We start from the raw sequence: 18,909 nt of genomic DNA on the forward strand, positions 1-18,909 counted from the left end.
GAGTATGCATTTCCAATACAATTTTACCGGCTACATGTCTTTTAAATGAGACCATTTCAGTACCTTTCATTTTGTTCAATCATAGCAATTAATTACACAACTGCATGCAGGGTGTCTTTTCCTTTTCTTTTTTCTTTCTTTCTTTTTTTCCCCTTTTTACAGTATACACTCGAAAAGCTACGAAAGTCCTTGGGATATATATAAACTTCTAATGATGAAATCAATTCCGAATTATTTATCAAGAAATGAATGAATGAATTACTCAATTCACTTTTATTGAAATACTAAAAGATTTCAATCGCAATATTACATGATGAGATTCTATAATCCACACACTCAAGCGTAATGTGTTTAGAGAGGTGGACAGACATAGTCTACATCCACATCTAGATGTAAGCTATGCCTGTCTATTTCTCTAAACAAAATAACTCGCACATAGTTAGACTTACATCTGCAAATAAAGTTCAGTGGAGGGAATCACCCACTCGTTGCCACAGTGTACTATCTGACATTTTCATACAGGTTTTTTCCCCCAATCCTTTATTGTCATATACATGGGGGGGGGGGGTTCACTGTATAATCTTATTAATGCAAGAACGGTTTCAGTTAAGGCTGTTTTAACGTAATAGGAAATAAGTCCTGTAGATAATGACAAAGGTGACCAACTCCCGAGACTTACGAAACATAAATTATAGTAGTTCTTTAATCTCCGTTTTCATCCTAAATTTAAGTACAGTTAATAGTCGTTCCTCCAATTATACATATCTTATTTTATAAATACGTAAGCGACTAATCAAGTGATACCCGACATTTGAGGCGGTGTAAATACAAAGTACAAATAAAAGAAATATGGTAAAACGATGTGCATGGGGCACTTGTAACAGTGTTTCGCGCTACAAGGACAAGGAATATAGGAGAAATGTTACTTTCTGGCCAATTCCTAAGCCCAAAACAAGATTACGCGAAACGTTAGTGTGGGTGAACGCATGCAATAGGAAAAATTTCACTGTGAAAAACGTAAACAAACATGCCTACGTATGCAGCAAGCACTTTGTGGAAGGTCATCCTACAGAGAAATATCCGTACCCGGTTATTGCAGGATCGTCATCCCAGGGAAAACCTTTGAGAAAAACCCCAACTAAAAAGGCTAACAATCACGAAACCCCAACCACCACAAAGCTTTCCCGTGATGTTGATATCGAAACTGTTCCTACCCCGACAGCATTTATTGTGATCGATGACGTAGAGGATATTGCAACTGATTCTTTTGATGATATTGGTAAGAATTATGGAGATATATGCAATATTCACACTTTAATTTTGATAAATGTGTTGAATCACACACATTGAACGAATATTGAAGGTACAGTATATCTTAGAGTTGGCTTTTTTGTGATATGATCTCTTCAATGACAAACCTAATACCAATGTGTACGGATAAGATATACTCATTATAATATGAGGACAAAACTTAACCATGTCGGAAATGTATTAGAAAATTATTTCTTTTGTAATTTTTCAAAATCATTTGTTTTGTGGGGTTTTTTCTCAAAAGGGAAGGCTGACCATCTCCCAGAGCATGGATATGCATCCAAGAAAGTAATGGTGGATCAAGCAGTGCAAACCACAATAAATAAAGAACATCTCTGTGATTATGATGATGATAATTTGATGAATGGAGGAAGCATGCATAGACAATTCATTTTGAAGGATGTCATGAAAGATGACAACAGCTGCAAGTTTTATACTGGTAGTTCATTGTTAAACTTTACTATACCAGTGGTTGCTTAGACAATCTAATATATGTGAAATATTTGTAAGATATCATTTCTACATCAATATAAATCCCTAGGCCAGAGTCATTTGAATCAAGATATCAGTTTACTATATATATATATATATATATATATATATATATATATATATATCAAATCAGAGTGACGTTTCCAAATGAGTGAAATATTCTCGAGCAGGATGTTAAACAATATACAATCAATCAATCAGTGACATATTAGCGGTACTATCTTATTACCACTTGCACATTGAGTTCTGAATGTTACATATATCTACAGAGTTCTTTAATTGGTGACAAAACTCTTCAAATGTATTTAGTTTTATGTTAATTCATTCATTTTAGGTTTGTCCCTGGCAATGTTTGGGTTTCTCTTTGTGTTCCTGTCTAAGTCGGCAAAGAGTATGACATACTGGAGAGGCAGTGAGACAAGTAATGAAAGAAAACAGGTAACAGATTCTGGATTTTGTCTGAATACAGTAGTCAATCTTGCATACAATGATAGTAATTTTATAAAACGCAGGTAACGGATCAACATGAATTCTTTTTGCACTATATGAAAATGATTATAAATGAGATTATCCTAATTCAATGACAAAATATTTCATATGTATCACACAAAATTGAAGTTTTAAGCAATTAATTTTTAGACTCCAAGGGAAGGTCCTAAACGTATACTGACAGTAAAGGAGGAGATAATCTTAATGCTGCTGAGACTGCGAAGAGGTTATGACACCATTTCTCTCGGAAACATGATTGGAATATCTGACACTTTGGTAAGCAGGATTTTTGTAACATGGACTTCTTTGGTATCTAAGGAACTCGGATTCTTGATTCGCTGGCCAAGCAGAGAACAAGTAAGATTTAAACGTCCAGTATGTTTCAAACATTTTCCCAAAACACGTTGTATTATTGACTGTACCGAGTTTTTTGTGCAAAAAAATCATCAATTTTGTCTGCCATCATCACAAAGAATAATTTATTCTTCTTACAAACATCATAACACTTTCAAATGTTTAGTTAGAATAACACCAAGGGGGTCATTTTCCTTTATATCCAACTTATTCACTGGCAGCATATCGGATAAGACCATTGTTGAGCAATCTGGTTTCCTTGAGAATTTGGAATATGGAGATGACATTATGGCAGACAGAGGGTTCTTGATCAGGGGGGAGTTAGCTCTTAGAGGAGCGACATTAAACATTCCTCCATTTGCAATGGGAAAACAAATGTGTAGTACAGCAACAACGAAAACAAGGAGAATTGCTCATGCAAGAATTCATGTTGAAAGAGCAGTAGGTAGACTGAAAAACGTTGCCATTTTACAGGGTACCTTACCATTAAGAATGAAGACTCAGTTTGGCAATGTAGTTAAATTTTGTGGTATTCTTTGTAATCTAGACAAGCAAATGAGTTGATGAGTATAATTTGTAATACTCAAATGTTTCTCTAAGTGATTACCTATCATAGATTTGTTGCATTGATATTTTAAAATTATTTAAGTTTATCCATTTAAGATAAACAAAATTATCGACTAAGATTCGAATTAATTTATCATGTCAATATTGCTTGTATTTCGGAAAGGTTATTGCATGTAGTACATGTACTGGGTTTTACTTTTACATTTAATCTTTCAAAAGTACGTAAGCATTCCTTTGCGCATGCTTCCCCCTTTTTTGCTTGAAACTTCCCAGCGGGTTGGTCGCATGAAAATCCCCACCCACTCTCCCCAAATTTTGTATAGGTAAATTTCCTGCATGGTTAAGAGGACTTTTTCTGCTGCGGATTTTGCTTTAAATTTCAGATTCAGCGTCATGGCTTCTTAAAGGGACATGTTGAGGGTAAATCATTGTGCGGAAAGAGACATTATGTTGAAGCTGCATCATCGTGCGGGTCTGGCGGAATTTTGCTATCTAGAGAGCCATTCACTGTTGGATACTGTCATTTCCAGGTCCTTCGGTGGTGTGGTCTTCTACTTACTTTTGATATGCAGCCAAAAAGCTTATGGAAAGTTTGGTATATCTGTTGTATGTTTAATTGATTCATTAACGCCATGACATTTACCCAAATCAAGAACTTGTTCTGTTCTGTATTAAGATCATATAGGTTTTTGATCAAGATGTCTGACCGTCCTTTTTTTCTTCATAGTGAGAATTCTTTTGGAGATAATTTATCAAATCTTTTCAACTCTATGTACATGTTCTGAGAAATGTTATGGCAATGTGAACATATGAAAATAATTAACAAGCACGTGTATACATAAGATTTTACAATTTCTAGAGATTTATCGACAATCCAATCTATTTCTGATGAAATAAATCGAATTTGTACATACAATTGAAATAAATAACTAAAATTACAATAAATGTGAAGTGTCATCCCAGTCTTGCTTAATTTTTTCACTCAGGATATCTGAATACTCTCATCCAGATACCACTGACTCCATTCCAATCAAAATATTGAATTATACCCCATTCTGGATTAAACAGCACTTTAAAACTAATTTTTAAAGGCTTCTTAAAAGTTTTCAAAGTTCAGTAAAACATGCTGATAACAAACAAGCATATAACAAATTCATTCTTATTGTGAAGTGATATTTATTCTCCTCTGAGAGAGGAAAAAAGTGAAAATTGTATTGGATAAAACAAAGTTTGGTTATAAGAAACTGTTTTTCACTGACCCTTGAGGTTCGCTATATAACCATGTTTTACTGTGGTTGACACTATTTTGTAATACACACATATAAATCCAGATAGTATACAATTTTACTTTTCTACAAATGTATTTTTGTTGCAATTGACAAACATAGTTTTAAGCAAAATATTCTTAAAGTACATTTCTAATTTTTCAATCATATCACTGAAATATTTTTCGTCATACACAATATCTTCAACAACATGGATTCCCTGTTTTGTATATATGACCAAGTCAGCAAATTGACAGTTATAAATACCCATTTGACCCTGTATTAGGGGATAGTAGTCTGAACTCGGAGTTAATTGTAAATTTCCATTAGAATTCATAACACATCCTTTTAGAAGAGCCACTTCCTTCGGTAGCTTTTCCCTGTCACTATATGGACATTTTATTTCAATAATTTTTGTCCCACCGTGATGTTTGCATTTGCATGTTAACAGTCCATCAACACTGCGACCTAGGTAAGGTTTATCTTTGAATATGCGCAATCCAGGAAATTTAATATCCATGCCAATATGCTTCTTTCCTGCCACTCTCTTATACAAGTTCATTGCACATCTTTCTTTCTTTACACCCCATGCAAGGAAAGCTGATTTTGCATCACTATATGCACCCAATAACAGTTTCTTCAAGTAATTGGGATTTCTTTTATGAGCCACACAATCGCACACCTTTTTAAAATTTGATGCAGTAATCATTCCATTACGTGCTACATGCCAATTGGAATTATCATAGTGTCCATATGTGTGCGACTCAACATACTGGATGTCTTCTTCAATGGCATGGATATTTTCTAGAAAGGTATCACATAAAGAATCTGGTACTTCATCAACAGACTGATAGTTAAGCTTTTTTTCATCAAGAAAATTCACTGATTTCTCACAAATGGACCACATGGCACACTGATCATCATTTGTTTTTCGTACATCCGAGTCATCAAATTTACTTTCCAGCAAATCCAAAGCCTGTGTATTTGGGTCAATCTGTTATTTAGAAAAGGAATTTCAGAATATTCTTTGGTTTAAAATCATCTAAAATCTTATAGATTTTAGAATAATGAAGTAAAATACCACTGAATATACAAACAAAGCAAGTTTTACACATTCAATATCTTATGGTACTCATGTTCCTTATTAACATTAATTGGTACAGGTATACAACAGCGATACAGTGTTGAATTTTGCCATTTAGTGAAAGAATACCTTTTGTAAAGATGCATAAAAAGAATCCAGCTTTTCATCATCATTCATTTCCTCAACAACAGCACGAGGATCAAACTCGTCGTTTGGGTAGTTATTATTGACATCTGCTGCAGCTGGATTCTGGTGATACCTATATATAATATGATTAAATGGATTATAAACCAAAGTAAATGTGAAGAAATACCTGAATTTAATCATCCACTTGTAAGATCTTTCATGAAGGAAATTGATATTGGAAGTTATAATCTATGATGCATGAAAATCTTTCTTTATTCTGTGAGTCTAAGATCCCATTCCTTTTTTTAATTACATAATTTTTTTTAATCATAAACATAAGTTTTAATATTGCATCCATTGCAATGAAATCAAGTATTTACAACTGTACACTAGGTATTACTTTGCTTTCTTAATTTTAATCTTTTAATTGGAACTGGACAATCATGATATCTTGATCTTTTGATCCATTTATTCTCCCCGTCAGTGGATGACTTCTCATCATATGCCTCTATTTCATACAGTACAGCTGCTATTGTGTCTGCATGCACCATCAGCACTACAAAACATACATTGAGAGTATGTATGTACATATGACACTACCAATAGTCATAATGGTAAATAGTAAACACCCCTCATATGATAATCATTTAACATTCATTAATTAAATAATCACAGACTACATGTTGTACACCCCACTGTGATTCATTTCCAATATCTACTTACCCTCCAATACATGTGCATTATGCTGATCTAACATTGCCATGCTGTTTTCCAATGCAGATCCATAATTTATAGTAACTTTCATTCAAGTAAGTTTTATCTAGTTGAGTTGGTTTGACTTTTGCTCTGAAGAGACATAAGGGTTTTTCTTTAGAGAGACCGTGGTACTCCAAATCGTCCACATGACCATCGAAATATAGTCTATAATCCTCGCATGATTTGTAAGCTTTGGGTTTTTTCTGTCGTAGTCAGATCTCGATGTTATTAGATAATTAAAAACGTCATAAAGAGTAATATTTGGAATATCAGACAGAGTATTTGAAAACCCATCCATGGTGAGAGGATCTTTGCACCCCAGTGCATCGCGCTTGCGAATAACGTCATTAGTTGATGAAATATTTATATATTCGGGATTTTTTAGTAAGTCAAGATGAAGTACCGCTTCACAAAGCCTTACAAGGTGTCCTTTGTTCAATTTCTGAGCGCTAATCCCCCGTTCTTTCAAGAAAGTTTGTAAATTGCACACTGTTGATCCACGGATTGTACTAACGTCCATTTTGTATCGAGTAAACATGTCGGGTATCATGTGATAAAACATATCATAAAAGCGAAAACCAAACCGGATGTAGCTTTTCGGAGGAAGGTCTATTGCATTGTATGAGTAAAATTTAGAAGCTATCTTTATGTAAATCGTCATTACTGCGACATGGGCAAATTGAACCAAAGAATACTGGTCAGATCAAAGCATTAAAACTAACGAGCTCTATTGTTTTTAAATAACTGTGTATGTTTATAATTGGTAATTATTCATTTCCGATTCTGCACTGCGCGATACGGATAATAGCCGACATCAGCGATATTCAGACCGCTGTCCAAAATGCATATCAATCCGGAAATTATGTATTCGCTCATAACAATCAACGTCAATCGGATCACGATCGTTATTTTCCGTAGCTGGAAAATCTCGGACGTGGATCGGTGTAAAGATAGCATCAAATCGATTAGTCTCGTTCAACCAGACGCTCGTTGGACATCTACGGAGACAGTCCAGCGTCTATTGCCGAGACTACAAATCGATGAATTTCTTCGCCGGAAGCGCGCATGCAGAAAAGGCTAGAACCGATTTCCTGTATAATGTGTTATTTAGATTTTTACCACAGATTCAGTTTTGGTACCATTGACACTCTAATACATAAACATAGAAGTGGATAAGTCTTGCCCTGCCAGTACATAGCCTCTCCATCAGCAAGCCCTATGTTGTGCCTCCCTTTCGTGACTCACATCAACTGGCTATACTCTGTAGACTCGGAGGAGGCCTAGCCCCTAGACGTGCGACATGCATGGCACACGAGTGTGTGTATACGCCCTCTGATGCCCACAATTCAGACCCCCAGCTATGGGCCAAATAGCTCCACTGCCTTGTGGATGGTTTGGGAAAGTCCAAAGCTAGCGGAGTTAACCCTAACAGAAAATCAGGTGTGGAGCCCCTCAGGCGGTTGGTTGAGCACTACGACACCTTCTGGCAACTCCTGCAGCTGCACTGACACCGACTGTATCGGCTAGTCTATCTTTTGGACCCTGATAGCAATGCTGAGAGGGGGATCCTGGGCACTCCAGGTTCTACATATCATCTGTCCAGGTCTGCACCTGGAGAAGGCACTCCAGCTTCGCTGTACCAGCATAGACACAACATGGAAAGCAGCAGTTACCAGTGATAAGCCCAGGCTCGTTTGGCGTAGAGCCGTTTGCTAGGGGTTGCTCTCGGTGGTGGAAGGATTTTTCATATTCCATTGGGTAGTCACTGCCCGCCTTACCCGCGCAGTCCTCCGGCAATTAATTACTACCCCGCCGCAACGTGGATGACCTACGGAAGACCACCATCATTGACAGAGAGCTCCACCGTCTCTGCATTAAAATAGCTGCACAAAAAACCAGACTGACAGATGACAGATCCCTGCGTGTACAAAATTACACATTAGTCTGACAGGGGATTAGAGGCAGATGAACTCGGGATTCACGGCGTGGGCTTTGCAGTGAAGAATTCCCTGTTGTCCATTAGAGAGCCCTAACAGAGGGACAGAGAGACTCCTGACCCTGCGGATGGCTACAGGCGCGGGTGTAGTAAATTTTGTGTGCGCCTACGCCCCACCTCTGAGCTCCACTGTAGAAGAGAAGGTCCAGTTCTATGATGCCCTTGACTCTATCGTCCTTACCATACCAAACAAAGAAGCATTCTTCATCATGGGATACTTCAGCGCAAGAGTTGGAGTGAACTTTGAAGTCTGTCCTTCAGTCATCGGACATCATGAGATAGGGAAGATGAATGGCAACGGTCAGTGGCCTCTTGATCTGTGTCCCTATAATAAGCTGGCTGTGGCGAACACAGATAGAGACAAAGTGTCGAGGTGCCATTCAAGATCCAAGCATTGGCATTAGCTTGACATGTTACTGACCAGAGGAGAGATTTGAACGTAAAAAACACCAGAAGCATGCACAGTGCTGACTGCGACATGGACCATACCCTAGTCCGCTCCAAGATCCACCTCATCCCACTCAAAATGCACCACACCAAGACCAAGAGCCTTCCACGTATCAACGCTAGCCAAGACTCATTCAGTTCTTTTTCCCAGAGACTACGTAAAATTCTAAGAACGTCACTGGAAAAAACGCGAGATGCTACCACTGCATACGCAGTGTGGAAGGAAATGCGTACAGCCCTATACCAATCCGGGCTAGATGCTCTTAGGAAGAAGGAGCATCGGAACGGGGACTGGTTTGAGAAGAGCTGATAAGAGATGGAACCTGCAGTAGAGGTCAAGCGTGCTGGGGACCTAACATATGAGAACAACCCGTGTCAGGCCACAAAAACGCACTCGGGGTTGTCTGCAACAAATACCAGCAGACGGCTCGACGTTGCACTAATGACTATTGGTTCAAGCTAAGCAAGAGGATACAGGCAGACGCAGACCAGAGCAACACAGGTTGCATGTATGTAGGCATCAAACAAGCCATGGACCCGTCCAACACCAAGAGTGTCCCGCTGAAGACCAAGTCAGGCGAGAATATCACCGACAAGAAAAAGCAGATGGAGCAGCGGGTAGAGCACTACCTTGAGCTCTACTCCACGCAGAACGCCGTGACCCACGCAGCGCTCGATGCCATCAGTCAGCTACCCGTTCAGGACAAACTGGACAAGGAGTCAACAACAGAGAAACTTTGCAAGGTCATCGACTGTCTCGCCGCCAGCAAAGCCCCTGGCGAAGATGTCATACCCCCAGAGGTGATCAGGGCAGAGAACGAAGAACTGGTCAAGGACCTGCACGAACTGTTCTGCCTGTGCTGGAGAATGGGTTTCGTACCACAAGACTTGCGTGGCGCCAAGCTAGTGACTCTACAAAAACAAAGGTGACCGTAGCGACTGCAACAGCTAATGGGGCATTTCCCTGTTGAGCAGTGTCGGTAAAGTCTTCGCAATAGTCATTTTGGCCCGACTGCAGATCCTAACAGTACGAGTTTGTCCTAAATCAGATTCAGGACAGGTAGATCCACCATCGACATGATCTTCTCAGTGAGACTGCTGTAGGAGAAGTGCCAATAGCAAAACGGACCAGTTTCCCTTGCCTTCATAAATCTGACGAAGATGTTTGACCTCGTCAGCAAAAGTGGCCTCTTCTACCTCCTGAAGTAGCTGTCTCCCGAAGCTGCACCCCATCCTTGTGTCTTTCTACATCAGCATGATCAACACAGTAAGCTACAAAGGCTCAACATCAAACCCGTTCCCCTATCAACAGCAGCGTCAAGCAGGACTGTGTACTTGCCCCTACCCTCTTTGGGATCTTTTTCGCGATGCTCCTGACCTTCAAGGAAAACGAGGATGGAGTCTCTCTGCATACGCGGTCCGACGGCAGGCTGTACAATCTGGCCAAGCTACGAGTCAAGACCAAGGTCAGGCATGTCACCATCAGGGAGGCCCTATTTGTCAATGATGCTGCCTTGGCAACGCACACCAAAGAAGCACTCTAGAGGCTGATTGACCACTCTGCTATAGCATGCGATTAATTTGGTCTCACGATCAGCATAAAAAAAATTGTAGTGATGGGGTAGAGAACTGAACCCCCTCCTCCCTGAGCATCCATACAGGAAGTCAGGAGCTCAACGCAGTATACAGATTTCAGTACTTGAGGTCCACTATCAGTGCAAATCTCTCTCTTGAGCCAGAGATCAACTCTAGGATCGTCAAAACAGCCACAGTGATGTCAGAGTTACACTAGAAAGTGTGGGTCATTAACAACCTGACGGTGAGTATGGAAAAAACCTACAACATTCGTACAAAATACTTAACATTCATACTTTACATGCAGTTCACTAACTCTAGATATCACCAAATTAACTTTATGCTTGGAAAAGATTTCTTATATTAAATGTATAGCATTAAACTCTGAACTATTAATATGATAATAGATAAATCTTACCAGTCTGCATAACCCTATACAATATAATTGCTTCATAAGTTACGTGCTTCAACCTTGACGGTGTGCGTAGGTATGGGGCGGACAGGTAAAAATGTTTTTTTAGTAGGCATGTGAACACAACTCTCTCTCTCTCTCTCTCTCTCTCTCTCTCTCTCTCTCTCTCTCTCTCTCATACACTCTTTCTGTCTCTAACACAAAGGACATAAACAACCTGAACAACAAGTAGGTGGATCCAAGATCCAACACCTGGATATGTAGGCCCCTGTCAGGAGAAAATGGCTCCTGACATTATCTTACTTAACAAGGATACCAGGGCATGGGTCAAGTGGCAAGAAAAAATACCATCATACATCAGTGGTGACACTGACGATGAACAAACTCCTAGCTGTCATCCTAATATATATACTTGTATTAATAACACACAGATGAATATGGACAATAAAAAACAACAAATTAAAAAAAATCTATATGCACAAACTAACACACAGAACAAACTAAACAGGTGTCTTTTAACTCATGTATCTCTGATGCACTTATACTAGTGTCTCTAAGTAAACAGATTTCTGGTTCACATCCTGTACGTACTGTCACTCTCCTTATCGCTCTGGAGGTCTACAAACTATAGTGGTTCTTCTGAGGGGCGGAGTACTACATCTGGGTGAAATCACTGAAATTGAAGATCTTGAGAAAGAAGACGGTATGGTAGAATGATGTGGAGAAGATTGATGTAGAGAGGATAGAGGCTCTCGTCGATGACGACGCTGAGGGATTATGTACACTCCTCTGTCACTCTCATCTGAAGATTCCGAAGAAATCTGAGATGAATCATCTGAAAAAATAGTGGCTGGATTCTGATGGGTTTTTTTCTGTTTGACCTGTTTGGAAACTAAATAAGAATTAAGATTAGTTGGAATACAATTAAAAGGCAAAAGAAAATTTCTATGGAGGGTACGAACAGATCCTTTTCCGTCCTCACGTTTGACGACATAAACAGGAATATCTAAATTTGGTATTTTTGAAATGACAAACATCTCTATCCCACTTGTCTGCAAGCTTATGTTTTTCTTTAAAACCAACTTTTCTTACAAGAACTCTATCCCCAATTTCTAACTTTGAATCTTTCACTTTTCTGTCAAAATTTTCTTTATTTTTGTCTGAAATTTTCTTTGATTCTTCTGCAGCAACTTTGTAAGAATACTGTAACCTGTCTTGAAGTTTATGTACATAAGACTGATGATTTTTTTATCCTTCGTTTCCTGGTTCTATTCCTAAAAATGCATCAACTGACAAGCGGGGGTGCCATCCAAACATTGGACAATGTGGTGAATACCCATGTGGCATCATTTTTAACTGAATTATATAAGCATGCACTAAAGATGATACATATGCTTTCCAATCTAATTTTTCATTTTCCTCTAGAATACTTAACATTTTGATGAGAGTCTGATTAAAGCGTTCTACTGATCCATTGCCTTCAGGATGATATGGCGTCGTTCTTGACTTTTTTATGCAAATGATTATTGTCAATAGCTGTATGCAAAAGAGACTCAATTCTACAGTCAAAGGATGTAACATTTTCATTTGGTAATTGAAAAAAATTGAAAAATTCCTGCATAATCATACCATTGGTTGAAATATCTGAGAACAATGCATCAAGCTTGTCTAAAATTTCACCAGTAGTTGCTTTTTCACCTAAGGGTATCACCATCTTCCTTGCTGTGCCTCTTAGGGATCTACGTATTGCTTGTAATAGATGACTGAAAGTTACCTCTGGATCACTCTGTAAACATCTGATTTCAAATCTCCATTCTAAATAACTTACATCTCCTTTCTGAGGTGGTTCATCTCCTGAGAATGGTGGAATCCTGGGAATTACTTCTGATGAAATAATTTGAGAATGACCTTTGATGCTAAGTCCTACCATCTGATCATCATGATTTGTCCGATTCATACTGAAAGTATCTGACAGTTTAGCTCTACCCCTTCCAACAGAAAATATCTTGGGTTTTGCTCCCTGAACACCAGCAGGTGTGCTTATCTTAGGCAGTATGTCATACTTACCACTTGCAAGCAACTTCTTGATCATGGCATCCTCAGAACCTAAATAATCACCTCCTTCTGCACCTTCACCTGTTTTTGCTTTAGCTGTCACATTTACACCTGATTGCAGCAGAAGACAAAAACACGCAGACAAAATCACGAACAGCGGTACGATTTCGCGAGTATCAGTACAGAAAAAATTTCTACTCACTCTACCCAAACATACAAACATTTGCAAACAAATAATTCTCACACACTCTCAAAAATTAGTACTTACTAATTGACATTTGATATGATGTAAAACACAAAACAAAATTCTTTCTAAAAGAAACGAGTAAATTGTGTAAAATACAAACTCTGAGAGAATCTAGGATATATGTCAAGAAAAATAACCCCAATAAAGCTATATGGACAGGACGGTTGGGCTGAATAACTTTTGGAAATTCTTTTCCTGCAAGAATTACAACAACACTGTTGTGTGACTGTGATACACACTGGGCAATGATATACCAACACTGATAATCTGATATCAACCAGTCAAGAAGCAGCAAACTCCACTTTATAACTCCTAAAATACTCTGAACTTTCTCAATTTCTCACTGCTCTGTTCAGTGGTTGTTAGTGGTTTGTTATGTAGTGCAATTAGAAATGAATGGACTTTCTAGTAACAGACTGTGTTGTTATAAACATGCAGGCAATGTGAGCTATCTCCCCACCTAAAATGTAGATTTCCTAGCAAAACATTCCTAATCATAAAGCATAAACAGTAGATGAAACATAAATCAAATTGTCACATAAATTTTGCAAATGCCGACATAATGATAATCTGCACAATGTAAACAAATGACATGACATGAAATAAACGATGACAAAACACATTGACAACACAATAACACCATTAACCATGTAAATTAACAAATAACCAGTCAAATAAATTGCGAAATTGTAATTACCAGTACTAACAAGATGTGTTTGTGAAACACAAATGCCCCCGATAATGGCCAATTCCAAAGATGGCCAAGGTCACAAGGGAAAATATCTTGGTACCAGTAGAAAGATCTTGTCAAAAGAATGCCTCATGTACAATATGAAAGCTCTAATATTTACCATTTAGAAGTTATGACCAATGTAAAAAAAAAATTAAAAGTAGGTCAAATGTCAAGGTCAAAATGTTTAGTACCAACGGAAAGGTCTTGTCACAAGGAATACTCATGTGAAATATCAAAGCTCTATCACTTATTGTTCAAATGTTATTAGCAAGGTTAAAGTTTCAGACAGAATGACAGAATTACAGAATGACAGACAGGACAAAAACAATATGCCCCCCGATCTTCGATCTCGGGGGTATAAAAATCAAGGTATTTGAAGTCAATTTATCAAAAATTGTCAGTTCCTCGTGTGAACAGGTTACTTCCGGAATGTTGGATATTGATTACGTCGTACGACAATGAGTTCGGTTGAATCGAGCTCGAGCTATCGACAGAATCCTGTGACGTCACAGCATAGATTTTTCGGAATGATCACTCGGCACAAGTCGGTATTAATCGTCGTGCGCATGCGCAATAATAACTCTCGGGACGAGGGAAATCCCGAAATGGCGTATCTTGGAATTCACAGCCAGTTGATAAGGCAGGAAACGACAAAATTTTCACTGCACACAAACACACATATTTCAACTTCAATCGCTGCAGTAAACACCAATAATTTAGTTTTCAATGATGAATGAAATAAAACAGTAGGGTATACACTCGAAGTATGTTGATTTACGACGAATATTGCGAACTGTAGACTGACTCCAATTTGAAATTAATTAACGTGGGCGCCATTGTAACCCGTAGATAGATCAGCACAATATTCTTGGGTTTTCAAATATTATATTCTATGGAAAAACCCTACAACATTCGAAAAAAATACTTAACATTCATACTTTACATGCAGTTCGATAACTCTAGATATCACCAAATTAATTTTATGCTTGGAAAGATTTCTTATATTAAATGTATAACATTAAACTCTGAACTATTAATATAATGATAGATAAATCTTACCAGTCTGCATAACCCTATACAATATAATTGCTTCATAAGTTACGTGCTTCAACCTTGACGGTGTGCGTAGGTATGGGGTGGACAGGTAAAAATGGGTTTTTTAGTAGGCATGTGAACACAACTCACTCTCTCTCTCATACACTCTATCTCTAACACAAAGGACATAAACAACCTGAACAACAAGTAGGTGGAGACACAGACATACAGTAAAATTATATTTTCTGTACACAGATTTGTTTGTGACGCGGTCGATATTTTCCACATAAGAACATTGCGTTGATACATTATGACGTCATCAATTTCAGAGTTCAGGGAATAGTGATACGGAATCAGAACACCACAGTGAGATGATCCGGAAAATCGGATCGCACTCTGTGAAATCAAAAGTATTAAAACCGAAACATGGATGGGTATATAATTAAGTATGATATCTTAGATTCATTTGATAGTTCGCGTTTCATATTGTAACGTACGACTGTGACGTCGCTACATTTGTGGTCATAAGGTAACCAATATAGCTGAGTAGTTACGATTGAATCAACATGTCAATATATATCATTCTCTATATAAATAATGTCTTAATGTTACTCTGCTCCCATCCCCTCCCCCACATGCATACATAAATGAATAATGCTTAATTGTTGTTTTCAGTGGATGGGCAATTATATTTTCTGTTTCAGATGCTGTTCATGTGTACAGTGAGCGAATTGGCACCAATTCCTACCAGTGGCAGGACGGCTCTCCGGTCATTAACCACTGGTGTCCTCAGCAGCCGTTTGAGAATAGTGATTGTCTGGGAATGTTAGTGGATTACTGGTGTCTGGACTGGGGACTGGACGACAGCACATGTCCGACTCAGAGACGCTTCTTCTGCGAATAACGATCCGTTTTCCTGTTTAGCAATTTTTGGAATAGTTCAACAGTAAGGCGAACAAGTGATTACAAATATTCTTATTGTGGTAACAGTTTTCTCTTAATCAAAGAAATTGACTGGCATAGCCTACATCCATGATGTAGATTTGTTTTCTAACGAAAATACGCTGAAAGCCTCGTGAAAGTTCTTTGCAAAGAATAACCCTTGTCATTAAATAAATAAATAATCATAGTTAATATACTATGTTAGACATCGGGATAATTCATATCACAATACGCCGGTTTCGAGATACGTCCGAGTTATTTCCCTTTGGAGAACTCTCGTACATAGTAAGGCGCGAAAGAATTTGTTTACTCGCGGAAGTGGGACAGATATTCATCACAGCGTAAGTGAATGTACTCAGTAAGTTTCTCATACGCTGTTTGATAACCCGAATTCGACTGATAAACAAACTAAGTAAGTGATAAGTATTTAGCGAGTAATTAAATACATATAATTCTTATCCTATCACGTTATTTCGCTGGTCATAAGTACCATATCCAAGATATTTCTTCAAATATGACATTGTTTGTATGTTTCCTCTTCGGTAAAACATTTCTTTCGATAGTATTTAGTATTTCCCACATTTACATATTTAAAGAGAAGCCGCTTTTAATACATTTCATCGTCTTCCTCGTTGGCTGCATATCCACTCTGTCCCGCTTAGGCATTCAAAGTTCCACTAAATGCACCTCCTATACAGAAGAGTTCCTATCTCGAAACAGGCGTATTGACTACCATGAAATGTCCGCTTGGTACTGTCTATCCATTTCACCAAATTAGAAATAAACAATCGCCCTGAAAATCGAAATATCAGCGAATTCTTATCAATCTGTCATAAACATCTGAAAATCGAAATACTCATTGCTGGAGTAGTTACGAATTAAAATTGAAAAACACGGGTTTTTTATTTGTTCCGACCAGGGTTTGTCTACCTATTTTACAAAAGCTCCTGGAACATTTACAATAATGTAATCACACATTGAAAGTGAAATATATGTCGTATTCTTTTAAATCATGGGAGGGTGTGGCACGATAAAGATCCCTCCCTGCTCAAAGGCCGTAAGCGCCGAGCATAGGCCTAAATTTTGCAGCCTTTCACCAGCAATGGTGATGTCTCCACAGGAGTGAAAGATTCTCAAAAGGGACGTTAAACAATATATAATCAATCAATCATTGTCGCTACAGACATTATGGATGTAAAGTTGATCATTTTTTATCATTAACACACATGGAGAGTGTATATATTTCTAAAACAATTTATTGTTGCGTTTTTTCTTGTTGTCTTTTTTAGAAGTTTAAATTTAACGATTTACTTCAATGTCATGTAGCCACTGTGACACGGGGCTTCGGTTTTTATGGTATCATCCGAAGTCGCCTCTTACAACAAGCAAGAGGTACTGAGGACCTATTCTGATCCGGATCCCCATGGGACAGCGACAGTGAAAAATATAAGTTATAGCTTAAAAATAGCTAGGTTACCTACTAATCAGGGGTAACCATAATAATAATCTTGATCTCTCAAGCTACTTAGCAGACATTTCTAAATAACCAGTCGTTTGAGGCATGACCTTTGACCCTGTGACATGAAAACCAACGAGGGTCATCTACTCTTTAGGAGACAATAGCGTACAACGTTTCATGTCTATCAAATAAAGTGTTCTCAAGATCTTATTGTGTCCAGTTTGACCTTTGACTTCAAAATCAATGGGGGGTCATATGATTCTTAGCGGAAACCAGTAAACCAAGTTTGATGTCTATCAAGCAAATGGTTCTCAAGATATTGAGCGGACAGCGTCTTATTATGTCCAGTTTGACCCTTGAACTTGTGACCTGAAAAGCAATAGGGGTTATCTACTATCTAGGAGAATAACGGTCAAGCAAACGGATTTATTAGATATTAAGCAGACAGTAATTTGTCCAGAATAGTTTGACCTAAAAATCAGTAGGAGTCATCTACTTCCTAGGTAGATTCAAGCTTACTATGTCTGGTTTGACCCTTGAACATGTGGCCTGGAAATCAAACGGGCTCATTCACTCTTTATAAATAACAACAAGAGGCCCATGGGCAACATATCGCTCACCTGAGTCACCTTGTCCCATATCTGAAGACTTTCCACATTTATTTGCATGTAAAACCTTAGTCCCTATTGTGGCCCCAACCTACCCCTGAAGGCCATAATTTTTACAAACTTGAATCTGCATTATGTCAGAAAGCTTTCATGTAAATGTAAACTTCTTTGGCCCAATGGTTTACGAGAAGATCTTAAAAGATTTTTCCTTTATATTTCTAGTGTGGCTCCATCCTACCCACAGGGACAATGACTTGAACAAACATGAATCTGCACTATGTCAGGAAGCTTTTATGTAAATGTAAATTTCCTGCCCCAGTGATTCTTCAGAGAAAGATTTTTAATTACTTTCCCTATAGATTTGTATGTAAAACTTGATTTGATCTCCTATTGTAGCCCCATCCTACCCCTGGGGGCCATGATTTGAACTATTTTGAATCAGCACAATGACAGAACGCTTTCATGCAAATTTCTACTTTCCTCGCCCAGTGGTTCTTGAGAAGAAGGTTTTTAAATATTTCTTAAATATTTTCCCTATATATTTACATGTAAAACTTTGATCTCCTATTGTGGCCCCAACCTACCCCCGGGGCCATGATTTTAACAATCTTGAATGCTTTCCTGTAAAGTTCTACATTCCTGGCCCAGTGGTTCTTGAGAAGATTTTTGAAGATTTTTCTTATGTATTTCTATGTAAAAATTTGATCCCCTATTGTGGCCCCAGCCTACTCCCGGGGGCCATGATTTGTACAAACTTGAATCTGCACTATGTCAGAAAGCTTTCATGTGAATTTCAGCTCCTCTGGCCCAGTGGTTCTTAAGAAGAAGATTCTTAAATGACCCTGCCCTATTTTTGCAATTTTGTGATTATCTCCCCTTTGAAGAGGTATGACCTTTCATTTGAACGAACTTGAAAGCCCTTCCCCCTAGGATGCTTTGTGCCAAGTTTGGTTGAA

General features: G+C 38.2%; 2 protein-coding genes across 4 annotated transcripts in view; both read left to right on the forward strand.

Moving 5' to 3' along the window:
- LOC130048342 (uncharacterized) overlaps positions 1-18,659 on the forward strand; it is a 31,752-nt gene extending 13,093 nt beyond the window's left edge. For 2 of the 3 annotated variants that reach the window (XM_056144943.1, XM_056144941.1), the window contains exon 4: positions 15,649-17,149. In XM_056144943.1, the coding sequence (XP_056000918.1) occupies positions 15,649-15,848 (200 nt within the window). In that variant the 3' untranslated portion in view covers positions 15,849-17,149. Of the gene's footprint in view, positions 1-15,648; positions 17,150-18,175 lie in introns of those variants that run through there. The other variant, XM_056144942.1, reaches the window with a different exon arrangement.
- Positions 17-5,444, forward strand: LOC125681278 (uncharacterized). Its single transcript, XM_048921299.2, has 4 exons — positions 17-1,279; positions 1,556-1,750; positions 2,138-2,241; positions 2,443-5,444. The coding sequence occupies exons 1-4, from the start codon at positions 850-852 to the stop codon at positions 3,208-3,210; spliced, it is 1,497 nt and encodes a 498-aa protein (XP_048777256.2). The 5' UTR covers positions 17-849; the 3' UTR covers positions 3,211-5,444.
- Positions 18,660-18,909: the final 250 nt, after the last annotated feature.

Source organism: Ostrea edulis, chromosome 7 (genome assembly GCF_947568905.1).
Source record: "Ostrea edulis chromosome 7, xbOstEdul1.1, whole genome shotgun sequence".
NCBI lineage: Eukaryota > Metazoa > Mollusca > Bivalvia > Ostreida > Ostreidae > Ostrea > Ostrea edulis.